Source organism: Doryrhamphus excisus, chromosome 15, assembly GCF_030265055.1.
Source record: "Doryrhamphus excisus isolate RoL2022-K1 chromosome 15, RoL_Dexc_1.0, whole genome shotgun sequence".
In the NCBI taxonomy this organism is placed as follows: Eukaryota; Metazoa; Chordata; class Actinopteri; order Syngnathiformes; family Syngnathidae; genus Doryrhamphus; species Doryrhamphus excisus.
Genome location: NC_080480.1, coordinates 4,434,413 through 4,462,051, shown reverse-complemented (window position 1 = coordinate 4,462,051; position 27,639 = coordinate 4,434,413). Strand labels below are relative to the sequence as shown.

The 27,639-nt window shown below is 37.3% G+C and overlaps 1 protein-coding gene and 1 long non-coding RNA gene across 2 annotated transcripts; both read right to left on the bottom strand.

Moving 5' to 3' along the window:
* Positions 1–3,102: 3,102 nt before the first annotated feature.
* LOC131103797 (uncharacterized) lies at positions 3,103–15,220 on the bottom strand. Its single transcript, XR_009119683.1, has 3 exons — positions 15,092–15,220; positions 9,929–9,994; positions 3,103–3,137 (listed from the first exon to the last, which is right to left on the bottom strand). It is a non-coding gene; the product is annotated as an uncharacterized LOC131103797 (long non-coding RNA).
* Positions 15,221–17,665: 2,445 nt separating this feature from the next.
* On the bottom strand, positions 17,666–26,619 carry wfikkn2a (info WAP, follistatin/kazal, immunoglobulin, kunitz and netrin domain containing 2a). Its single transcript, XM_058049340.1, has 3 exons — positions 26,135–26,619; positions 23,820–24,136; positions 17,666–21,616 (listed from the first exon to the last, which is right to left on the bottom strand). Exons 1-3 carry the CDS (start codon positions 26,339–26,341, stop codon positions 20,416–20,418), a joined length of 1,725 nt encoding a protein of 574 aa, XP_057905323.1. The 5' UTR covers positions 26,342–26,619; the 3' UTR covers positions 17,666–20,415.
* Positions 26,620–27,639: the final 1,020 nt, after the last annotated feature.

Sequence of the window (27,639 nt, the reverse complement as noted above, 5' to 3'; positions counted from 1 at the left end):
TTCCCAGCTGCGGAAAGGTTAGCAGAGCTTAAACGTTCCAGTAAAAATAGTCCTTCACAAATCATCGGCCATTCTATTGTCAAAGAGGATGGAAGTAAAGGGAAAAAAAAAATCCACGGAGAATAAAAAGATGGTCGTCATGCTTTGGCTTTGAATTGATTTGTCAAACACAAGCTATCGCTCGTTCTTAGCCGTACTTATATATATTCTCTTACGCACGTTCCTCTTTTCAGTCACTTCTCGTGCTACACGATACGTTTGGGTTCGGGGGCTTGGGTGGAATCCAAAGTGAATAAATGCAAGCAGACAGCATCTCCTCCAAGGCTCCACGTGGGCCGGTGGACAGATGGGCCGACTTATGCAGGCAGTACGCCGTCAGAGGGGAACCAAACGCTTCCCTTATCGTGTTTACGTGTGCTCGGAAGCCGCAAAAGGATCTCGGCACAAATGTTCCTTCATTGCGTTTTCACATACGGAATAAAGGTTTCCCAAGTCAGGAACGGTTTTTATTAACATTTAATCTCTGTGGTAGAATCTCATCACGATTTAAGAAGTCTAGTTATAGTGGTTTTTCACCTGGACCAGGTCTAATGTGGTCTAGATGCTGTTGAAAACAGTCTATTATAAATTATATAAATAATTCTATATAATAATAATATATAATATATATTATATATATTATAAAATATTACATATACTATTACATAATATAATATATTATATATATAACTATTGATGATATATTATATATAATAATTATATATGATAATATTATATATACTATATATAATTATATATACATATCATTATAATATATAATATATTATTTAATAATATAATATATTTAATAATATATTATAAGAATATAATTATATATATATAATTATATAATACATATAGTATATATAATAATATTATATATACTATATATAATTATATATACACATATAATTATAATAAGAATTTTTAATAATATATTATAATAATATAATTTTATAATTATAAAATTATATATATATATATATATGTGTGTGTGTATATGGTCAGACTAATAAATGGACTATTAATAAATAATAATTATATATAATTATAATATATATATATAATAATTATATATTAATATTATATATATATTAATATTATGTATAGTATATAGAATAATAATATTTAATAATATATTATAATAATATATAAATATAAATATAATATAATATACATTTTAAATATATTGTATATATATATATATATATATATATATATATAAGGTCAGACTAATAAATGGACTATTAACAAATAGACTAACTAATAGACTATTAAATAGACTATTATAAATGGTCTTTATTGCATTTTCACAAATAGAATAAATGTTTCACAAGTCAGAAACAGTTTTTTATGATGAAAAATGAAAAATAATATATTCAAGATATTCCAGATTTGAGAAGTCCGGTACAAAACCAGGTCTAATGTGGTCTAGATGCTCCAAAAAAAGTGTAGAAATGTGCTTCTATGGCATTTTCAGAAATAGAATAAATGTTTCACACGTCGTCAGAAACTGTTTTTATGACCCCTAAGGGTCTGTGGCAGAAGATTTGAGAAGTCTAGGTATGGTGGTTTTGGATTTTTGAGCTGGATCATGTCTAACATGGTCTAGATGCTGAATAAAAATGAGAAACTGTATTTACACAAATAGAATAAAGATTTGCTAAACTACATTATGAACCTTCAGGGTCTGTGTCATAAGCTAATCCGTATTGTGAGAAGTCCAAGTACGGTAGTTTTGGACCCGGACCAGGTCAAAAGCGGTCTAAATGGAATAGGAAGCTAAATGGAGCGTTGTAGGTGGTCGGGAGACGTCTGTTACAGCATCAATCAAACGGCCATCGAGATCTACGAAGACGACTTTGAGCGTCGGCCATTTTCTGTTTAGCCTCCCCGATGAGCCAGCTGCTGCCTCTCTCGCTCCATCAAATGTCACGGCGTGCCAAGTGGAAGAGATTCAGCTGACTCACAAACGCTACGCTTTGCCAACCGCCGCCCTCTCACACTAAAACACGCACACACGCCAGCACAAAGGTGTAGGGAGGAAGAAAAGCCAAAGGAACGAAATGAAACATGAAACCACATCGAAAATCCCAATTGAGGTTCAGCAATTGTTCAATTTAAAAGCAGCCAAACGATAAAAAAAAAAAAAACACAAACAAACAACTTTACCCCCAAAAAATGAAGCAGAAACTGGCAACAAATTAATAACGTGCTCCCAAGAGAGAGAGCGCAGCACTGAGTCACGCCTCCAATTACACGGAATCCAAGCCAATGTGAGAGTGCACGAGTGCTCCCCTGGGGTACACACATCCATGTGACACATTGCACAACACGATACACACACTGTTGTGAAGTACAGAGACCTACTTCTGCTGAGAAGAAGAAACAAGGTCACCTCCTTGAAGCTTCGGAATGCACGTAGTAACGATAATTTTTGTATTTTTGACGTTAACGTAAGCGTTTAGAACTTCATGATTTTGCAACAGGGCTTTGAATGCATCCTTCGGAGAAGTGTTTCTAATATAAAGGTTGAACATGAGAACAGGGAGCATAATAGAAACGCCTCTTGGAATGCTATTATGAGGTTCTAAACCAATGATAATAACAAACTTAGAGTTGAACTATTGGTAATTTTACTTTATTTTTGTTGTATTTACTGACAAAATGAAAAAGTTCATTCATTCATTCATTTTCTACCGCTTATCCTAACAAGGGTTGCGAGGGGTGCTGGAGCCTATCCCAGCTGTCTTCGGGTGAGAGGCGGGGTACACCCTGGACTGGTGGCCAGCCAATCACAGGGCACATATAGACAAACAACCATTCACACTCACATTCATACCTATGGACAATTTGGAGTCACCAATTAACCTAGCATGTTTTTGGAATGTGGGAGGAAACCGGAGTACCCGGAGAAAACCCACGCATGCACGGAATCCAAGCCAACGCGAGAGTGCACGAGTGCTCCCCTGGGGTACACACACCCGTGTGACACATTGCACAACTCCATGCACACACTGTTGTGAAGTACAGAGACCTACTTCTGCTGAGAAGAAGAAACAAGGTCACCTCACAAGGTTGCCGTTACCTCCTTGAAGCTGCGGAATGTAAAAAAAAAAAAAAATCACATGAATCACAAGTAGTAACAATAAAACCTTACATGTAGTATTTTTATATAACAAATAATGTAATGTTATTCGGCCATTTTGGATATGCTAAAGGATCATGACTGTGTTCTACGGCAGACATTAATAACTGCTCCTGCACAGTGGTCACTTAGTGGAAGATAACCCAAGGTTATCTCCACCCATTACACACACACACACACACACACAATCAGGTTGGGACACACTTAAGCGGTGATGCTCTCTAACCCTGACAACAACCTTTGACCCAGAATGAGCTTTTTTTTCTCCAAAATGCAGGTTATGGTTTATGTCCCAAGTGGACAAGAGAGTCCCTAATTAACCATCTGCACTCATACATGTGTGCTCAGTCAAGATGGCTATTTTTTTTTAATCAGATACAAGATGTACCAGGGTACATTTGAAAAGAAAAACAATAGATTCTGTCCAAAAACAATGGCTGGAGTATAAAAAAAACTATATACATATACATATACTGCTGCACGGCGGTCAAGTGGTTAGCGTGCAGAACTCACAGCTAGGAGACCCGAGTTTAATCCCACTCTCGGGCATCTCTGTGTGGAGTTTGTATGTTCTCCCTGTGCATGCGTGGGTTTTCTCCGGGTACTCCGGTTTCCTCCCACATTCCAAAAACATGCTAGGTTAATTGGCGACTCCAAATTGTCCATAGGTATGAATGTGAGTGTGAATGGTTGTTTGTCTATATGTGCCCTGTGATTGGCTGGCCACCAGTCCAGGGTGTACCCCGCCTCTCGCCCCAAGACAGCTGGGATAGGCTCCAGCACCCCCTACGACCCTTGTGAGGATAAGTGATAGAAAATGAATTAATTAATTAATAAGTCACACTGGAGTATAAGTCACATTTTATTTATTTATTATTTATTATTTATTAAAATTATTTATTAAAATTATTATTATTATATTCAGCTACACAAAAAATAAACATGAACACAAAAGGTGTCCAGTGTTTATGTAACATAAACAGTTTTTTCATTTATAAGTCGCTTTGGAGTTTTATGGTCTGGTTACCAAATTTAGCATTTAGCATGAAATTAGCATGTTAGCTGCACAGCCAAGTGATACAGGGTTTGACTATCAGCTCGAGTCTGACATGTTCTACCAAATACTCCCAAGAACCCAGCTCAGATAGCCACAGTACTACACAATCTAGAACTTGGTAACCACCCGCAACCGTTCAACCATCGATCCATCCAAAACTCCACCACACCCCCCACACCAAAAACCCCACCCTCTTGACTGTATTGACAGAGTTGCAGAGCTAAGCAGAGTGAAAGCACAGGAAAGACCAACGCAGGGGGGGAGAATGGAGGGGAGGTGGTGGCACCGGGCGCTCGACCCCCGTGTAGTTCAATCGCTGGTGGGCCTGCCCGGGCCCCGAAAGCTCAGATTACATTGCACATAATGAGAGGCCTGGCTCAGCAGGCTCACACATACAAACAGGCAAATACACACACTCACCCACGCACACACACACACACACACACACAGGAATTATTGCTGAAGCCCGGTTCTGTTCTCTTCTTCTGTCATGCCCCCACTAGGGGACGGACATGTTTCACATCCCCCTCAGTTTGTAATACCATTGACAAATTGTAGCCTATACTTATCTGTACAAGACCTTTAGGGTCTACACCTAGGGATAGACCCTAGGGTCCTCGGTAGACCTAGGACACACTGGAGGGATTATGTCACACAGTTGCCTTGGGAACACCTTAGTCTTAGTATTTATTTATCTGTACAAACTATTGTCTACCCGAGGTCTATCCTCGGGATAGACCCTAAGGATACGGGTCTGGTAAGGTCTGTAGGATTTATCTATCTGTACAAACCACTGACTACTCCAGGTTTACTCGAAGGATAGACCGTCAGGTCTACCCCAGGGATAGACCTAGGACACACTGGAGGGATTATGTCCTACAGCTGGTCTGGTCTGTAGTATTTATTTATCTGTACAAACTATTGTCTACCCTAGGTCTATCCTCGGGATAGACCCGAAGGATACCGGTCTGGTTAGGTCTGTAGGATTTATCTATCTGTACAAACCACTAACTACCCTAGGTTTACTCTAAGGATAGACCCTCAGGTCTACCCCAGGGACAGACCTAGGACACACTGGAGGTATTACAGCTGGTCTGGGAACAACTCTTTGTCCTGTAGGATTTATTTATCTGTCCAAACCATTGTCTACCCTAGGTTTACACTAAGGATAGAATCTCAGGTCTACCCCAGGGATAGACCTAGGACACACTGGAGGGATTATGTCTTACAGCTGGTCTGGGCTGTAGGATCTATCTATCTGTACAAACCACTGACTACCTTACATAGATCTACTCGAAGGATAGACCCTCAGGGCTACCCCAGGGACAGACCTAGGACACACTGGAGGGATTACAGCTGGTCTGGGAACAAATCTGTGTCTTGTAGGATTTATTTATCTGTCCAAACCATTGTCTACCCTAGGTTTGCTCTAAGGATAGACCCTCGGGTCTAACCCACGGATGGACCTAGAACACACTGGAGGGATTATGTCTTACAGCTGGTCTGGTCTGTAGGATTTATCTATCTGTACAAACCACTGACTACCCTGGGTCTATTCTAAGGATAGACCCTTAGGTCTACCCTAGGGATCGACCTTGGACACACTGGAGGGATTACGTCACATAGCTGGTCTGGGAACACCTCTGTGTCCTGTAGGATTTATTTATCTGTCCAAACCATCGTCTACCCTAGGTCTACTCTAAGGATAGACCCTCAGGTCTACCCCAGGGATCGACGTAGGACACACTGGAGGGATTATGTCCTACAGCGGTCTGGTCTGTAGGATTTATCAATCTGTACAAACCACTGGCTACTCTAGGTCTACTCTAAGGATAGACCCTTAGGTCTACCCCAGGAATAGAACTAGGACACACTGGAGGGATTATGTCCTACAGCTGGTCTGGTCTGTAGGACTTATCTAACTGTAAAAAACACTGACTACCCTAGGTTTACTCTAAGGATAGACCCTAAGAACACCTACTGTGACCCTGCACCCCTGACACCTTACTGCAACCCCCTCAGGGGGTCCGCCCTGCTTTTTAGGTCAACTCATATCACAACCTTTCAATACATGTCATCAATATACGTCCAATATCTTGAAGTAAACCTTGTATGATCATTTTAGCTTTGTCACCGATATGCCCAAACAGTTGCATTCAGCTCACATCCTACGCTCTGCTGTGTGGGACGCCATTGTGTTTTTAACCGCCCGCCTGCTTAGATCACACCAAGGCCATTAGCACTGTCACGACATTGTGAGCATGCGCGCCTTGTGGTGCATTCGTGGCCCACCATGCCACAGGACATGAGCTTCTGTGTGTGTGTGTAAACATGGCATTATTGCATCTAAGTGGATGTTGTTTTGTGTCCACACTGACCACTAAAGTGGAGTCCCTCCCCACCCCCTCAGGAGTACAGTTGTGGGTACAAATAATAACAAAACCAGTGAGGTCACAGACTTTTTGCCGCAAAGGCCTTCCAGCTCCAGGTTTTTCAAGAGCACAAGCAGTCTTTGTCAAGGCTGTGTGTGGAGTGCTCTGTGCTGCATTACAATGGAATGGAGACGGAGAGAGGCCCTAACAACATCTATTGATTAGGAGCAAAAAAAAAAAAAAAAAGAGTTGCACCTAATGCCCCAGCCGCAAAAGGAAAAGGAAAAAGATGTGCCAGGAAAAGATTTGCCGTGCTTCGCGTTTTAGAACTTAATGATTTTGGACTGTTTTGCAACAGGGCTTTGAATGCATCCTTCGGAGAAGTGTTTCTAATATTAAGGTTGAACATGAGAAGGGGGAGGATAATAGAAACGCCTCTCGGAATGCTATTATGAGGTTCTAAACCAATGAAAATAACAAATTTAGAGTTAAGTAGAGTTAACTATTAGTAATTTTACTTTATTTTTGTTGTATTTAATGACAAAATTAAAAAAGTTCATTCATTCATTCATTTTCTATTGCTTATCCTCACGAGGGTTGCGGAGGGGTGCTGGAGCCTATCCTAGGTACACCCTGGACTGGTGGCCAGCCAATCACAGGGCACATATAGGCAAACAACCATTCACACTCACATTTATTCCTATGGACAATTTGGAGTCGCCAATTAACCTAGCATGTTTTTGGAATGTGGGAGGAAACCGGAGTACCCGGAGAAAACCCAAAGATGTCCCAGGGTGGAATTGAACTGGGGTCTCCGAGCTGTGAGGCCTGCATGCTAACCACTCGCCCTGGGCTGAAACCATTCATTCATTCATTCATTCATTTTCTACCGCTTATCCTCACGAGGGTCGCGGGCATGCTGGAGCCTATCCCAGCTTTCTTCTGGGCGAGAGGCGGGGTACACCCTGGACTGGTGGCCAGCCAATCACAGGGCACATATAGACAAACAACCATTCACACTCACATTCATACCTATTGAATTGAATTGAATAATTTGGAGTCGCCAATTAACCTAGCATGTTTTTGGAATGTGGGAGGAAGCCGGAGTCCCCAGAGGGTGGAGTTGAACACTGGTCTCCTTTCTATGAGGCCTACATGCTAACCACTTGTCCACCGTGCAGCCCTCTTAATAGTATTATTTTTGTAAAATTGCTGATTTTTTTTTTTTGAATGTTTTTGGAATGTGGGAGGAAGCCGGATTCCCCAGAGGGTGGAATTGAACACTGGTCTCCTAGCTGTGAGGCCTGCATGCTAATCACTTGTCCACCGTGCAGCCCTCTTAATAGTATTATTTATGTAAAATTGCTGATTTTTTTTTTTTTTTTTGGAATGTGGGAGGAAACCGGAATACCCGGAGTAAACCCTCCTATGCACGGGGAGAACATGCAAACTCCACACAGAGATGGCCGTGGGTGGAATTAAACCCTGGTCTCCTAGCTGTGAGGTTTGTGCGCTAACCACTCGACCGCCGTGCAGCCCAAATAAAAAACTTGAGATGGTTAAAATGTTATTTCATGATGATTTCAGACTCAGCAAAATTCCTAACCGCCCAACGATGATGACAACAACGCACAGTGGAGATAAAAATACAAATAACTGCCATAACATCCTTCCTATATATCATTTCCATAGCATGCTGAGCTTATGTCACCTTTGAGCTTTTGTTTCTTGGGCTAAGCATGACCAGAAGTAAAATGAGGAGGAGTATACAGTATGTGCCTTCCCTCGTCTTGCGTGCCTCAACCAGGAAGTTAAAAACCGCCAGGGGTCAGGAGGGCAGGAACTGTTCCGTAAGCATACAGCATTATAGCATACATACTGTACTCAATGTGCCAATGTGAGAGATGGGTGGAATTACTGCAGGACACATATTTGTATATACATATAATGAGCTGGAAAAACCTCATATTACAAATATACAACATAAAGTGGCCAGAAATATTTCAGTATTGAACAAAGCAAAATATGCATCATTTTAGCTGTTTGAAGATGAACTATATTGTGATTTTTTTAATTAAGGAGTTAGTATGTTCTCTGTAGGTGGCATTATGAATTATCCTTACTGACCTTTTTTGCAGTACATTTAGCGAGTGAAGATTGCTTTTATAGTTATTAGCCCATATTTCCACACAATAAGTAAGATAGGGTAGAACCAGAGAGCAATAAAGATTGATTGAGAACAAATTTTGCTTTGTTCAAGACTGAAATATTACTGGCCACCTTATGTTGTATATTTGTAATATGAGGTTTCCAGCTCATTATATGTATATACAAATATGTGTCCTGCAGTTCTTACAGCACTAATTTTTAATTAAATTATTTTTTATTTTTTATTTTTTATTTTTTATTTTTTATTTTTTATTTTTTATTTTTTATTTTTTATTTTTTATTTTTTATTTTTTATTTTTTATTTTTTATTTTTTATTTTTTATTTTTTATTTTTTATTTTTTATTATTTTTATTTTTATTTTTATTTTTTTAGTTTATTTTAGTTTATTTTAGTTTATTTTAGTAAATTTTAGTAAATTTTAGTAAATTTTAGTAAATTTTAGTAAATTTTAAATTTTAAATTTTAAATTTTAAATTTTAAATTTTAAATTTTAAATTTTAAATTTTAAATTTTAAATTTTAAATTTTAAATTAAATAAAATAGAATATTTAAATTATATTATAAAGGCAGGAAGTGAACAAATGTAACAGTTACTGTTACCAGTACCAGATGGAGGGGTAGGATTTAATAAGCTTTGCTTCTTCCTACTCCTTTTGGACATGTGGAACTGTGAACTGATTATGTGATGCATTCAATTGTAATCTGATGCATGTTCAAATGAAATTAAACCATCACCATTACCATATAATGGTGTATTTTTATGTTTATGTATTTATAGTACATATTAGTGGTTTGGAAATCATCCTATTTGGGGAGCAGCGTCACAAGTAGTATCATGTTATATTTACATACTAATGTTAGGAGTCTGTGTGTGTATGCGGTATCCATACATGCCGTCAGCCTTACGTAAGAAGCAGCGTGTAAGCGTGCAGAGCAATGATATGTCGGACCACGCCTCACTGGAAATGTGTAATGGATGTAGTGAGTCATCGTCCCAGTAAAAACCTCTGCACCTGTCACTATGGGCACCGTACACAAATAGATAGGATCAACACAACACTCAATCACCTTTCCGCTCGTACTTCTAGTTATTATATGCATATTTTCTCATATTCTTCTGTATAATAGTCGCATTAACTCACCACTTTTCATGCAGCGCTGAAAGCTTTTCTTGCAGGAAGGACTTTAGTGTTCGAGTCCATTTGTCACTGCAACACAAGAAACACATTTTTATCTTTCAACCATGTTTGTTTACCGTGCACGCAGATAAAGATTGGCTTGTCAGGTCATATAGGAGAAACAAGCGCTTTTATACAGATGCGGTTACTCAGGCAGGAAGAACTAAATCAGATGCATGCAGACACAGAATCAGAGAAAAAAAACACTTTTTATTGGTCTCAGTAATAAAGCTAAACCAAAAGGGAGGCACATATATCAATAAATATCCTGTTTTAAAGCCAATAAAACCAACAGGATAAACCAAAGGAAGAACATGTTGGAATTCATGTTTCCACTCAATCAAACCACAGCGCACCAGTGCTGTCTGGCAGCACTCATGCAGCCACAACTCACTTGTGTTGCCAGCTAAGTACACTTCTTAAATTATCTGTGGTAATTTTCTATTTGCAATATTAGGACTTTCTTTTGGTTAATGTTCTTTTGGTGATTATGACTTATAATATTTTGACTTTATTCTCCTAACTTTTTATTCTCGCAACCTCATTTCTAAAAATGACAACTTCATTTGTTTTTTTGTTTGGTTTTCATAATATTATAATATAATAATAATATATTATATGTATAAAAAGCGTATTTTTCTTTAATATTTTAACTTAATACTACTGAAATGCTGTTATTTTTCCTCTTAATATTAAGAGTTTATTATTTTTATGAATTTGAAACTTTTTTCTTGTTATAATTCTTTTTTTTCTTTGAATTTTGGTTTGTTTTTCATAATGTTCTGACTTTCAAAAATATATATTTTTTCTCTTTAAGCAAACTTTCTGCGACAAACTTAATTTTTGTAAAAAATATTTTTAATTAATTAATTAATTTTTTCAGGGTTTTTTTCTTTTCAAATTTGGACTTAACCAGCATAATTTCCTAAAAATTCTCACTTCATTTGTTTTTCATAATATTATGATTTCAAAAAATTTTTTCCTTATGATATTACAACATTATTCTCTCATTAGAGTAAAAAATAAATCTTAATATTTTGACTTAAAATTCTTAAAGTGACTGTTGATTTATCCCTTTTTGCTGTTTTAAAAAAAATTCTTGTTAAATACATTTTGGAATATACCACGGGCCAATAAACAACAGGTGGCAGCCACAAATGGCCCCCGGGCCACACTTTGAACACCACTGTCTTTTTTTTATTTCTTTTCAATTTGGACTTAACCAGCATAATTTTCTAAAAATTCTCACTTCATTTGTTTTTCATAATATTATGATTTCAAAATAATTTTACCTATAATATTAAAACATTATTCTCTCATTAGAGTAAAATATAAATCTTAATATTTTGACTTAAAATTCTTAAAGTGACTGTTTATTTATCAATTTTTGCTTCTTTAAAAAAAATTCTTGTTAAATACATTTTTGGAATATGTTGCAGGCCAATAAACAACAGGTGGGTGGCCACAAATGGCCCCCATGCCGCACTTTGGACACACCTGTCTGTTTTTTTTCTTTTCAAATTTGGACTTAACCAGCATAATTTTCTGAAAATTCTCACATATTTTTTTCATAATATTATGATTTCAAAATAATAATAATTTCCTTATAATATTACGACAATATTCTCTCGTTAGAGTAAGAAAAAATCTTAATATTTTGACTTAATTTTTGTAAAGTGACTGCTGATTTATTCATTTTGTTGCTTTAAAAAAATTATTGGTAAATATTTTTTTTGGAATACGCCGCGGGCCAATAAACAACAGGTGGACGGCCACAAATGGCCCCCGGGCCGCACTTCGGACACCCCTGTCTTAACGACTAACAAGTGTTTTTTTGGTCTTCTTCAATGACAGCAGGTTTCAAGAAGAACCGCACCTTTGGTACTAACATTAATATTTTTTTTAAAAATGCCCTTCACAATAAAAGCGCACCAGAACCCACCAGTTAAGAAACACTGGTCTACAAGGTGAACCCATGTTTCAAATTCAGTTTTCACAGACGCATTTTGAATGAATTCCCTATAACTTTTCCACCAGGCGCTGCCTGGAGCTGCTGTTGCTACGGCAACAGATCAGACGGAGCGATGTCCTCGGGCTAACTTTCGATGTTGGTTTCCCCCTTCTGCTGTCCATACAAGCAGCCTAATTAGCCACCGTTCTCAAGCTCACCTTCCTATTTGGAATAATATTCCCTTTTTTTTTTTCCACTGTGGATTTGCTCACTGGAGCAGCACACGCCAAAGGTCGGAGATCAGGTGTCATGTGATGCTGCCCTAAGCTGCTCAGGATGAATGCTCGGTGTCTCACACACACACACACACACACACACACACTTGATTAGACGTGAGCTGCACGTGAGGATTTCAGGCCCAGCCAGCTTAGAGGTATTTGCTTTGCTCAGATACTCTGTAGATATATGGAAAGTCAACACGTGCACATGCAGGCCCTCACAAAGTACACCTGTATGCAGTTTTTGTACACATTGTCAGTTTCCAGTCCAGCTTTCTCAAAATATATAACTTAAAGGGGACATTCCTGTCTAAATGTAATTATTCATTCATTCATTTTCTACCGCTTATCCTCACGAGGGTTGCGGGGGTGCTGGAGCCTATCCCAGCTGTCTTCAGGCGAGAGGCGAGGTACACCCTGGACTGGTGGCCAACCAATCACAGGGCACATATAGACAAACAACCATTCACACTCACATTCATACCTATGGACAATTTGGAGTCGCTAATTAACCTAGCATGCATGTTGTTGGAATAATTTGACTTTATTTTAGTTTTATTGTGTGCGAGATTCATTGTTGTACATCCCCCTCCCTCCCCCCCAAGTGCACATTTATTCATTCATTCATGCTGGAGCCTATCCCAGCTGTCTTCGGGCGGGAGGCGGGGTTACACCCTGGACTGGTGGCCAGTTTATTTTGATGAATTTGAAACATTTTTCTTGTTAGAATTCTTTTTTTTTTATTTGAATTTTGGTTTGTTTTTCATAATGTTCTGACTTTCAAAAATATATTCTTTTTTTCTTTAATCAAACTTTTTGCTACAAACTAAATTTTTGTAAAATTTGTAAAAAAAAAACAAAAAACATTTTGGGGTTTTTTTCTCTCTTCAAATTTGGACATAACCAGCATAATTTCCTTAAAAAAAACTCACTTCATTTGTTTTTCATAATATTATGATTTCAAAATATTTTTTTCTTATAATATTACAACAATATTCTCTCATTAAAGTAAAAAAAAAATCTTAATATTTTGACTTAATTTTTGTAAAGAATTTTTTTGTAAAAAGAACATTTTTAGTTTTTTTTTTCTCTTCAAATTTGGACTCTGCTGGAGCCTATCCCAACTGTCTTCTGGCGAGAGGCGGGGTACACCCTGGACTGGTGGCCAGCCAATCACAGGGCACATATAGACAAACAACCATTCACACTCACATTCATACCTATGGACAATTTGGAGTTGCCAATTAACCTAGCATGCATGTTGTTGGAATAATTTTACTTTATTTTAGTTTTATTGTGTGCAAGATTCATTGTTGTACACCCCCCCCCCCCCCCCAAGTGCACATTTATTCATTCATTCATTTTCTACCGCTTTTTCCTCACAAGGGTTGCGGGGGTGCTGGAGCCTATCCCAGCTGTCTTTGGGCGGGAGGCGGGGTACACCCTGGACTGGTGGCCAGTTTATTTTGATGAATTTGAAACATTTTTCTTGTTAGAATTCTTTTTTTTTTATTTGAATTTTGGTTTGTTTTTCATAATGTTCTGACTTTCAAAAATATATTCTTTTTTTCTTTAATCAAACTTTTTCCTACAAACTAAATTTTTGTAAAATTTGTAAAAAAAAAATTTTCATAATATTATGATTTCAAAATATTTTTTTCTTATAATATTACAACAATATTCTCTCATTAAAGTAAAAAAAAACTTAATATTTTGACTTAATTTTTGTAAAGAATTTTTTTGTAAAAAGAAGATTTTTAGTTTTTTTTTTCTCTTCAAATTTGGACTCTGCTGGAGCCTATCCCAACTGTCTTCTGGCGAGAGGCGGGGTACACCCTGGACTGGTGGCCAGCCAATCACAGGGCACATATAGACAAACAACCATTCACACTCACATTCATACCTATGGACAATTTGGAGTCGCCAATTAATCTAGCATGCATGTTGTTGGAATAATTTTACTTTATTTTAGTTTTATTGTGTCCGAGATTCATTGTTGTACGCCCCCCAGTGCACATTTATTCATTCATTAATTTACCTAATATTTTAATTTATTTTAATTTTATTTAATTGTAATTTTTAAACTTAATTGTATTAATTTTTATTAATTTATTTTATTTATTTATTTTTGTTACGTACCAAAGTACGAGGTGATATGAGCATCCAATGACATAATGTGTACCATAGTAAGTGTCAATATAGTGATATATATAGCACATCATGACTGGTTCAAGACTCTAACACGGGCTACTTTTGAGCTAAAACACAATTTCTTGTCTGTCCCTAACACATTTAAAGCAACACACACGACTGTACAGGACTTTAAAGGTGGATATAGGGGTGCTATTTCATGTGGGGGAAGCTCTAATAATTGTGAAATTGACCGACTTTCTGCGTATGTTTGTCGTGATTACAAAACGTGTGAACGCAGCCTTAAAAAAAAACATCTTCCAGCTCAATTCCCGAGAGACGGACGTCCCCTTTTCCATCGACCAAAACACTGAATAATCTTCATACTCTCTCTCATGACGCACAAAGCCAACCAAAAATAGCTTTGACGGGCGCAAGACATTCCCTTCCTTTTCAAGTCATGAGCGCTTATTATGTCATCGGAATCGGGTCAGGCACCTAACAAACCTGTTTTCCACGCCACGCTCAATATGCTATTTAGAATGTAAACAAAGACGCAGGACGTCCCCCTTTGGAGGACATCTGAGTCAGGAAACGGGAAGACCTAAAGGTCACATTGTGATCTGCTGCACCTCATCCTTGAGAATTAAAATATGACGATAATGATTATGATAATTAAGAAATGACATTAAGATGACGTTCACACGACTAAAGTATGATAGAACAATATGTTTTTTATCTATAGCATACATTGCATAAGGAACTGACCTTGGAGATTCAAATGAAAGCTCAAAGGAACCGGAACCCTCATCGTTAAAGTTAGAACTCCCTCCAGTGTCTGAACAAGAACATAGCAGCGACAAAGACATCCATCTGTCCCGCTGCTGCCACGGCAACAGGACCTGTGAGGTCATTGTGGCCGAGAGCAGAAAGAATTCTATTTAGAGGGGACCGTGCATGCTTTGCTTTCAATGAGGAAAGGCCTGGTCCTGACCGGATGCTGCTTTCAAAAACTGTTCCAGTGAGGCAAGACCATGAGAGAATATTCTCCACATGGAAACAAATCCACTAGAGGCCATTATTGTTCTCTTTTAATGACACGGTCCACTGCAGTTATCAGCAATTCAAATGAGGAACTCTTATTTATTTTTTTATTAATACGCCATTTTTAAACCACATATTAACGCATTTGTTTCAAATAAAAAAAATATATAGCTATAATGTACAACTGGCAACCAGTCCAGGGTGCACCCCGCAGCATAGAAAATGGATGGATGGATATAATGTACAAATAAATACTAATAAAAATAGAGTATGTTTTTTATTATTATTATTACATAATTAGTCAAATAGGATTTTAAAACAACAACAAATATGCTGTTCATATAATCAATGTAACGGTGCATTTCGGGTAACCAGTAAACAAGAGTTGTGGTACCTCGCTGCCCCCTAGCGTTTCAGTAGAGATCGTAAGTCACGAGCTCAGCCCTCAGCATATGGAATTGCATATAAAATTATAATATGAATTTAATATAACTATATAAGTAATATCATTAAATAATGTAGATATTTTTAAATCATGTAAATAAATAAAAGTATGCAACAATAACTTCCCCTGTTAACTCATTACAGCATATTTATAAACAATTAATTCATGTATTAATTCCGTTACATTTTGCAGAATTAGTAATTAAATAATAAATAATAAATATAGAAAAATATATATATATAAATACATAAAAATATAAAAAATAATAATAAATATTTTTTAAGTAATTTGCCCAGCATTGCATGCAATAGTCATAGTTATATACAATAGTCAATAGTTATATACAAACTATCTATTGTCTATACAAGCAACTGTAGAAGCCATAGTGCCGGTTAATGTAAGCAAACTGCTGCCCTCTAGTGGACAACTTAACAAATCGCACAGTTTTTGACGTTTCACTGCTTGTAAAAAATACATTTTGTAAAAAATTTTTTTTAAGAGTTACAGAGCTCAATTTAAAAATGAAATTAAAAGTCCAAATATATTAGAAATTTGGGAAAGAAATTAAAATTAAAAGTAGTATTTTTCCACAAATAATAACAGAGTAATAGCTATTTGTCAATTGTAAATAATACTTTTTACCATACTTTTTTTTTATTGTTGCCAATACAAAAGTAATATATATTATTAAGTTATATATAATAATAAGATATATTATATTATTAAGTTATTAAGTAATATTATTATTATTAATATTTATATTATTAATATTTAATATACAATTACGTATCTAAAAATTAAATTGGAACAAATACATTAAATATGATTATAAAATATATAATAAAATTATATGAAGATTAATAAAAAAATTAAATGCATTAAGCAAATAAAACTTAAAAATATACACATAATATTTTAGCAAAATAAATGTATATAGTACTATAATTAAACATTTTAATTAAGATTAACATTTAGCAATTGTTTGATGGCAGCTTCAAAAGTTTGAGGACACTTCCCCATACAATAACATGATAAAGTGTCTCCAAACTTTTGCCCGGCATGTATATGTATATGTGATGTTTATAGTGTGTTGCAAATTTACCGTCCAACGTCCCAAGTTCCTCCTCCACTCTGTGTTTGCACTTGTCAGGCTCACTATTATGTTCCGTCTGGCGGGCGGGCCTGGCTGGTGGTCTTGATGTGAACTTGATGCTCAGGAAGTCATGCAGCCGGCTGTGATGTGAGGAGCATCAAGGGGTTTGTGTTGAAGCTTTGCGAGGCACTTGTCAGCGCCTCTAATGAAAGTGGCTTTTTTTTTTTTTTTTTCCTCGGTGGCCTCTTTTTCATTAGCGGGGTCAGAGGTCCTCGCCAAAGGCTGGGCCTAAGTGGGTAGACGGGTGAGAAAGATGAGGAGGGAGCGGAGGGGGGGGTGAACATTTAGTAGCTCAAAAGTAGATGTTATCGAATCAAATGTGACATCGAACGTGATAAAGCCGCTTGCTCGGAGGTTCTCCATCATGAACACAAAATGCGACCTAAGAGTGAGAGTGAGTCGACCGCCATCTCTTTTCTTCTTTCTTCCCCCCTTCACCCCCGGCCTCTTGCACATGAAAGGGGGCCGCGCGGGGCCAAAAGGATGGCCAGTGGGGTGTGTGCTATGCGAGGGCCCCAGACCCAGACACAACACAACACACAGCTCCACAGGCCTCCACAGCTGGGCTGGAATGTGACCCGCTTCAGATTCTAAGGCCAGACGAGGCCCACTTCATGTGTGTGTGTGTGTGTGTGTGTGTGTGAAAAAGAAAAGACACCAACCTCAGACAGAACGTGAACAGCCTACATGATCAGCTTCTACCAGGGGGGAAAAAAACAATCCAAGCAGCACAAATCTCCTAAAATCATCTTTATTCATTCGTTCTCCGTATACTTCAATTCATAGCTACGGCTAATTCTCTGTAAGACATAAAGGATAAATAAATATAGAGATAATCCTGTATTGGAAGTGATTCCACATGAGCGGAATCAAACAGCTTATTGTTCCTGCGTCGTCCGAAAAGTCGCACAATTTGAGGTTCAGCCCGAAATCTATTAAAAAACAAGTGAAAACAAACCTGCAAACACCCATTTTTTTCAATGATATGTAAGTAATTTTACTTTGTTTTAGTTTTATTTAACAGTAGTTATTTAAACAATATTTATGCTGCTATGTGAGGGATGTTGACTCAGGGACAAATGAACCAACTTTATGGGTTTGAAATTATGGTTGAGCCCAAAATCTATGAAATAAAAGTGAAAACAAACCTGCAAACACCCCTTTTTTCAATGATATGTGAGTAATTTTACTTTGTTTTAGTTTTATTTAACAGTAGTTAATTAAGCAATATTTATGGTGAAATTATAACAAATTGGACGTCAAGCAGAAATTTGTTTTTTTTCCAAGACTTGATTAGCTTTTTTTTATTTTTCAAGGCCCTGTCCACATGGAAACATTCCTGGGATTAAATAGTAAATAATTGCATTTAGGGCTGCACGGTGGTCGAGTGGTTAGCATGCAGACCTCACAGCTAGGAGATCGGGGTTCAATTTCACCCTCGGCCATCTCTGTGTGGAGTTTGCATGTTCTCGGTTTTCTCCGGGTACTCCGGTTTCCTCCCACATTCCAAAAACATGCTAGGTTAATTAGCGACTCCAAATTGTCCATAGGTATGAATGTGAGTGTGAATGGTTGTTTGTCTATATGTGCCCTGTGATTGGCTGGCCACCAGTCCAGGGTGTACCCGAAGACAGCTGGGATAGGCTCCAGCAGCCCCTGCGACCCTCGTGAAGAAAAGCGGTAGAAAATGAATGAATAATTGCATTTCGACGGGAACGGATTGCTAGGTGAAAACGACGGACATGTGATTGTGGTTAGCATGTGACGCACCAAACTGTAGAAGAAGAAGACATACGGCATGTCAGTGTGTTAAAACTCACTTCTGGTCATGTGACGCGATGGTTCGGTGATGTCATTATTTGCTTGTTTCCAGATTTTCGGATTTCGGAATATAGCATATTAGGGCACCCAGAACGCCGCTTTCGTGTGGATGCCTGGGAAACAATAAAATACGTTTTAGAGGCGTGGAATTGTGACTTATAACAGGAAGTCTGTAAACTGTATCCTTCAACAATGTTGACAACTACACCAGGGGTGTCCAAAGTGCGGAGAGCGGGCCATTTGCGGCCCATATTGACTCTCCCCTCCAAACAAAAAAAACTATAATAAATACAATAAAACCTCAAAAAAGCAAAAATTATTTTTAAAAATCTGAATATATTTTACGAAAATAAAGCCAAAATGTTACGACAAAAAAGACAGAATATTAAAATTAGGTTGTGGAAAAAGGTATGAATGTAATAGGTATGAATGTGAGTGTGAATGGTTGTTTGTCTATATGTGCCCTGTGATTGGCTGGCCACCAGTCCAGGGTGTACCCCGCCTCTTGTCCGAAGACAGCTGGGATAGGCTCCAGCACCCCCGCAACCCTTGTGAGGAAAAAGCAGTAGAAAATGAATGAATGAATCAAATACAATAAAACCTCAAAAAAGCAAAAATTATTTTAAAAAATATGAATATATTTTACAAAACAGAATATTAAAATTGGGTTGTGGAAAAAGTTATAATGTTATGAGAATAAAGTCAAAATATTATGGAAATCAAGTCATAATTGCAGAAAGAAAAAAATCCTTCAATAATGTTGAAATAGTTGTATAATTAAAAAAAAGAAATGTAAAAAAGCTGGAATTTTATGAGAATAAAGTCAAAATCTAAAAAAAAATATGTATTGTAAAAAGGAAAAAAAGTAGCAGTTTTCATAGAATTAATAATTAATAACATAATGTGATGAGGAAAAAATAATGTCCTTTTTGAAGCATAAAGTTGCAATATTAAAGAGAAAATACTGAGAAACAAAATAAAGCAATTGAAAAAAATTGGGTGATAATATTATGGAAATATGGTCATAATTTAGTATAATTAATTTTTCAAACTATATAAAAAATATTTGGAAAATTTTTGCTTGCTGCGATGGTTCGGTGATGTCATCAATTACTATTTGCTTGTTTCCAGATTTTCCCACATTTTTCGGAATATTGCGTATTAGGGCACCCGGAACGCCGCTTTTGTGTGGATGCCTGGGAGACAATAAAATAATTTTTCAAACTATATTAAAAATATTTGGAAAATTTTTGCATGCTGCGATGGTTCGGTGATGTCATCAATTACTATTTGCTTATTTCCAGTTGTTTCCGTTTTTGGGAATATTGCGTATTAGGGCACCCGGAACGCCACTTTTGTGTGGATGCCTGGGAGACAATAAAATATGTTTAAAAGGCGTGGAATTATGACTTATAACATGAAGTATGTAAACAATATGCAACTAGAACCATAACTATAACTTTGCAATTTTGACCTGGAAACGTTCCCATGTGGATGCCGCCATAAAAGATTATTTTGCACTTTTTCCCGAAAATACATTTTGGGAATTTAATATTAGGCTGGGCTAGGCTCAAGTTATGGTATAAGGAAAATAGGGTCATTCCGACGACGGTTGTTTGCAATGTCGCTCTACTGTGCGGCGGGGAACTCTTTGAAGAACCCACAGCTTTTCTTGTGGGCAACTTCCCGAAGCTTCCTGATTTTCCGAGCGCTGGATGAGCTAACAAAGCTGTCCGGCTGCAGGACGGCCATCCCGTTGTGAACCTCCCCCATGATGATGAGCGGACTCTCTGCGACGGTGATATTCGGACAGGGGCAGTTCCAGTCCATGTTGAGTAGAGTCACCTCCAAGGGTTCTTTCCCGAAGAACTTGAGACCCATCTTCTCATCTTTCAGGATCTCCTCCACCGTCACCAAAGCGTGACCCGAATCCTGTTCCTCTGTGAGCTCGGTGACCCGTCCCAGTATGACGAAGTCGCTCTTGCAGAAAGTGGTCACCATTTTCCCGCGAGGTTTACACGCTTTGCAGTTGTGGTTCCTCAAAAACGGACACATGCTTTCGCAGGATTCTTTGGACTCGAAGTTGTTCTCGTTGCCGCCGCATCCACCGTAGATAAAAGATTGGCATTTCTTGAGAACGTTGCTGTAGGCCCAGCGTTGCTCGTATGCCTTGCAGGGCCCCTGGAAGCTAGGTAGGCTACATGGAGCTGCTAGCTCCCCGCCGCATGCCAGCATGCATACGTCGTAGGTGTCGAAATGGTTGCGGTTCTTATTGCATTGACTGTATGTGAAGGTGAAGCAGTTGTTCCTGCTGGATTCGTAGTACCAACTCATGCTCTCGTCCCCGCAGTCGTCCGTGTCCGGACTTTTTAAGCACTCCGCGGGAGGGAAGGGAAAATTGGTGTCATTCCGTTCTGCTTCTTTCCCTTTATCTTCTCTTCGGATTACCAACAAGGGAAAATGCGACGAGACGCTTCCTCCTACGTTTTTGGCCGTGCACGTGTAGATTCCAGCGTCCTGAAGCTGAGCGTTGTAGATGACCAGCTGCCCGATGTTGGTGACCACCACGTTCCCCCGCACGTGATTCGGTCTCATAACGATGTTGTCCTTGGATTTCAGTTGCTTCTCCCAAGTGACTTCCGGATGCGGTTTCCCGGATACATCGCACAGGAAGCTGGCCGTCTCGCCCACAAAAACGGCCTGCTGGGTGGGGCCGCTGTGGATGGCGGGAGGGTGGATGTCGGCTGGCAGGGTGGTTTGGAGAGCCGTGGTTGGATGGAGGGTGGTTTCCGCTGGGATTGGACTGGTGTTTGGCCAGGTCAGGTGGTACCTGTAGGTAGGTGGAATAAGACGAGAGTTAGTCAGTGTGACCCTGATAGTTAGACTATGATGATGTACAACTACACCAGGGGTGTCCAAAGTGCGGACAGGGGGCCGTTTGCGGCACATATTGGCCCTCCCCTCCCAAAAAAAAAAAAAACTATAATAAATACAATAAAACACTCCGGTTTCCTCCCACATTCCAAAAACATGCTAGGTTAATTAGCGACTCCAAATTGTCCATAGGTATGAATGTGAGTGTGAATGGTTGTTTGTCTATATGTGCCCTGTGATTGGCTGGCCACCAGTCCAAGGGTGTACCCCGCCACTCGCCCGAAGACAGCTGGGATAGGCTCCAGCACCCCCCCACCCCCCACCCCAGCCCCGCAACCCTTGTGAGGAAAAAGCAGTAGAAAATGAATGAATGAAATACAATAAAACCTCAAAAAAGCAAAAATTATTTTTTATAAAATCTGAATATATTTAACAAAACTAAAGGCAAAATGTTACGAGAAAAAATAAAGAATATTAAAATTAGGTTGTGGAAAAATGTATAATGTTATTAGAATAAAGTCAAAATATTATGTAAATCAAGTCATAATTGCAGAAAGAAAAATTTCTTCAACAATGTTGAAATAGTTGAAAAAAGAAATGTAAAAAAAGTTGGGATTTTATGTGAATAAAGTCAAAACATAAAAAAAAAATATGTAGTGTAACAAGGAAAAAAAGTAGCAGTTTTCCAAGAATTAACTCATAATTTGATGAGGAAAAATAATGTACTTTTTGAGGCATAAAGTTGCAATATTGAAGGGAAAATATTGAACAAAAAATACAAAACATAATAAAGCAATTTTAGAAATTGGGTTATAATATTATGGAAATATGGTCATAAAATATGTTCAAAATATTATGGAAATCAAGTCATAATTGCAAAAAAATTCCTTCAATAATGTTGAAATAGTTGTATAATTTTAAAAAATAGTAAAAAAAACGGGATTTTATGAGAATAAAGTAAAAAAAAAATTAACTTATAATGTGATGAGGAAAAATAATGTCCTTTTTGAAGCATAAAGTTGCAATATTAAAGAGAAAATACTGAGAAACAAAATAAAGCAATTTTAAAAATTGAGTTATATTATGGAAATGTGGTCATAATTTAGTAGAATTAATTTTTCAAACGATATAAAAAATATTTGGAAATTTTTTTTATGCAAAAATGTAAAAAAAAAAAGTCAAAAATAGTAATAATAGTAATAATAATAATTAAAATTCCTTCAACAATTTTGAAATTGTTGTCTAATGAAAAAAAATAAATGTAAAAAAGTCGTGATTTTATGAGAATAAAGTCAAAACATTAAAGAAAAAATATGTAGTGTAACTAGGAAAAAAAAAGTTTTCCAAGAATGAACTCATAATGTGATGAGGAAAAATAATGTACTTTTTGAGGCATAAAGTTGCAATATTAAAGATAAAATACTGAGAAACAAAACAAAATAAAGAAATTTTAAAAATTGGGTTATAGTATTATGGAAATATGGTCATAATTTAGTATAATTAATTTTTCAAACAATATAAAAAATATTTGGAATTTTTTTAATGCAAAATGTCTAAAAAAATAATAATAATAATAATTAAAATTCCTTCAACAATGTTGAAAAAGTTGTATAATAAAAAAAAATGTAAAAAAGCCGGTATTTTATGAGAATAAAGTCAAAACATTAAAGAAAAAATATGCAGTATAACTAGGGAAAAAAAAGTTGCAGTTTTCCAAGAATGAACTCATAATGTGATGAAGAAAAATAATGTACTTTTTGAGGCATAAAGTTGCAATATTAAAGAGAAAATACTGAGAAACAAAATAAAGCAATTTAAAAAATTGGGTTATAATATTATGGAAATATGGTCATAATTTTGTATAATTAAATTTTCAAACAATATAAAAATATTTGGATTTTTTGTTTTTAAATGCAACAGAATTAATTAGAATTTATTTTTCAAACAATATAAAAAATATATTCAAATTTTTTTTTTAATAAAAAAAAAGTAAAAAATAGTAATAATAATAATCACTATTATTTAATAATTATTTAATTGTTTAATAATCACCGGTAAGAGTTTGGACACCCCTGTCCTGTCCGTTGGCGTTATCAGTGACGAAAGACAAGATTACCTCTGCAAAGCGAAAGTGAAAGTGAAAATACTTAACATGTTACCTGCAGGTGACCTCAGAGATAGAGACACCCTTGGAGCACGCCTCGGCGTCCATGTAACATTTGTTATAGTAAGTCATTCCGTCAGAGGCGCACGTGAAGTGGGGTTCTCGCTCGCAGCGGTCCCGGCACTTACAGACGGGCTGCCCGTCCCAGATGTCGCACTCGGAGCCTTGCTGGGAGCACATGAACTTGTCGCAGGTGGCGCCTTTGGGCATGCCGATGGGCCCCTTGTTGCCCTTGATGTCGATGTAACGCGCAGCCACGCAGCTCTTGTTGCCGCACACGTTGGGGCAGCACTTCTCAAACGTCTCGCAGTCCTAAAGGTTGGATCAGAAAACAACATCTCTGGAATACATATAGAGCATATAGATAAAGCAATAGATCATCAAAATCAGCAAGGCGCTCCTCTTATTAGAGGATCTCTGACGAGTGTTCTTGCAAAGTGCTCCTGTTGTATGGAGGATCTTTGAGTCTTTGATATTTTTTGCAGCATCGTCCTTAAAAACAGCAGTGCGCTCCTGTCAAATATAGGATCTTTGAGTCATATTTTTTGCAGCATTGCCCTTAAAAACAGCAGTGCGCTGCAGTGTAGCAGCTTTTTTAGAACAATCCTAAAAAATCAGCCAAGCACTCTTGTTATATAGAGGATCTTTGACTAGAGTTTTTGCAGAATTGTTCTTAAAAACTAAATATCAGCAGACCGCTCTTGTTGTATAGAAGATCTTTGAGGAACATTTTCTTTGCGGTACGGCACATAAAAAAAATGGCAGAGCACTCATATAAAATATATTTGCCTTGTGCGTATGCAGTTGGTCCGTAAAAACAGCAGGGCACTCCTGTCAAATATAGGATCTTTGACTTTGTTGTATAGAGGATTTTCTTTGCGGTATGGCTCCTAAAAACAGCAGGGCGCTCCTGTCAAATAGAGGATCTATGAGTAATATTTTCTTTGCGGTATGGCCCATAAAAACAGCAGGGCATTCCTGTCATATAGAGGATCTTTGACTAGCCTTTTTGCAGTTGGAATTAAAAATAGCAGAGCATTCTCGTCTATAGACAATCTTTGTATAGCATTTTTTTTTCAGTACAATCCTAAAAATAAGCCAAGTACTCCTGTCATATAGAGGATCTTTGACTAAAAAAACAACAGGGCGCTCTTGATGTATAGAGGATCTTTGAGAAACATTTTCTTTACGGTATGGCCCATAAAACAGCAGGGCACTCCTGTCATATAGAGGATCTTTGACTAGCCTTTTTCCAATTGGACTTAAAAATAGCAGAGCATTCCCAACTATAGACAATCTTTGTATCACATTTTTTAGTACAGTCCTAAAAATCAGCCAAGCACTCCTGTCATATACAGGATCTTTGACTAGTGTTTTTTGTAGAATGGTTCTTAAAAACACCACAGTGCTCCTGTCAAATATAGGATCTTTGACTAAAAAAACAACAGGGCGCTCTTGTTGTATAGAGGATCTTTGAGAAACATTTTCTTTACGGTACGGCCCATAAAAACAGCAGGGCGCTCCTGTCATATAGAGGATCTTTGACTAGCCTTTTTACAGTTGGAATTAAAAATAGTCTAGAGACAATCTTTGTATCGCATTTTTTTAGTACAATCCTAAAAATCAGCCAAGCACTCCTGTCATATAGAGGATTTTTTTTTTTTTTGCAGAATGGTTCTTAAAAACAGCAATGCTTATGTCAAATATAGGATCTTTGAGAAACATTTTCTGCAGCAGGGCACTCCTGTCATATAGAGGATCTTTGACTAGCCTTTTTTGCAGTTGGAATTAAAAAATAGCAGAGCATTTTCATCTATAGACAATCTTTGAATGGCATTTTTTTAGTACAATCCTAAAAATCTGCCAATCACTCCTGTCATATAGAGGATCTTTGACTAGTGTTTCTGCAGAATGGTTTTTAATAACAGCACAGTGCTCCTGTCAAATATAGGATCTTTGACTAAAAAACAGCAGGGCATCCCTGTCATATAGAGGATCTTTGACTAGCCTTTTTTGCAGATGGAATTAAAAAATAGCAGAGCATTTTCATCTATAGACAATCTTTGTGTGGCATTTTTTTAGTACAATCCTAAAAATCAGCCAGCCAATCACTCCTGTCATATAGAGGATCTTTGACAGGTGTTTTTGGAATATGTTATTACATGCCGTTTTTTATGTACTTTAATTGAGTACTTGAATACCTGTATACTACTTCACATACTTAGTACTCTGCTAACTACAGGTGAAACTATGGTGTTGTGTTAGTAATTCTAACCTTTGCAAAGAGTATTTGTCCAAGATAGTACCCACCTGGTCCGATTCACACTCTCTGATGCAGGTGCTCATAGCATCCACCCACAGGTTGGGGTTGAGCTCATTGGGGCACAGACCCGCATGAGAGTAAACCACTTTGGCCACGGACATCGGCATGCATCTCACACTGTCCATGAACAGCACCACGGTGGAAAAATGTCCCAGGAGAAACCAAATCCATCGTGGAAACAGCATCCACCACATAGCGCAGTCCGACGCGGATGAAACCCTCGGAAGAAACGGAGAAGAAGAAATAAATCCCAAATCTGGGGGGGGTGGGGGGGTGAAAGCAGCACTCAAGTCGTGAAAGTGGTGTCAAACTAGCAAGTGTCTGATACTACGAAGCGTGGAAGTGGGGGGAAAAAAGAGGAAGGAGTGGACTCCGAGTGGAGCAGAGGCGGACAGAGAGCAGCAGACTGACTTACAGTTTACATCAACTTCATTCAAAAGACGCTAATGTGCGGCGGGACACCACTTGGCGCAGCCTTAATTAACCCTTAGCGTGCAAAGCTGCCGCAAACGAGCACACATTTAATAAAACATTCACACTCATTTGACTTGGAAAAAAAATACACGCTGTTAATTTACTGTAATAAACAGAGGAATGCGTTTGGTTAGTGCATCACAGCATATCATAGCAACCTCCATGCGTGTGTATGTATAGCACACTGTCAAATTATCACGTTTTTTCAAAATGTATCAATAAATCAAGCAGTTTCATCATTTGAGCAAATTTCATATATTTTCATTACCATCGACTGGTCACTAGGTGTCAGTAATGTTACATTAATGAGGAAGTACTATATAGAAACAGGAAGTAGAAATGGAACAATCTTAATGAACTATCCCAATGCTAACATGTATACATATATTGAGTAAATAGGACTGTAAAGGTGTCTTTAGGGGTGTTATTTTAAATCTAGAGGGCTCTAATAATGTAAAAAAAAAACACTTATTAAAACATACAAATTGTTTTTCTATTCTCCTGCTATGAAAAACTTAAAAATACTCGATTTATATGAAATTAAGGAATCCTAATTTGTATAAATTCACTTATTATGCTCATGTCTGGAACCAATTAATCACAATAAACCAGGGATTACTGGATATTTACAGTAATATCTGTTATTAGTATTGACATTTTAGCTTTTTGTTGTTGTTTTTTTCTAGAAAACCTGTTTAAAATGTGTGTGTTTTAATAAGTAAAAACATTCTTACTAAAACACAAAATTGACATTTGAGCTTTTTCTCCTTAAATTAGGCCTTTTTTTTGCAATTTCCCTAATTTTTTCCCTGTTTTATTTCTACAACGTGCCGCAGTCCAATAAAAAATTGGGATATTGGGATGATATATTGGGATGAACCCAATAAAAGTCTGAAAAAGACAGGTTGACTTCTAAACTGGTTCTGGATAGTTATACAAGTAACACCAAAAGGTGGCGCCAAATAAGACCTCTCAAAGTGACTCAGAGCTTTTCTTCTTGTCACACACACATCACCAA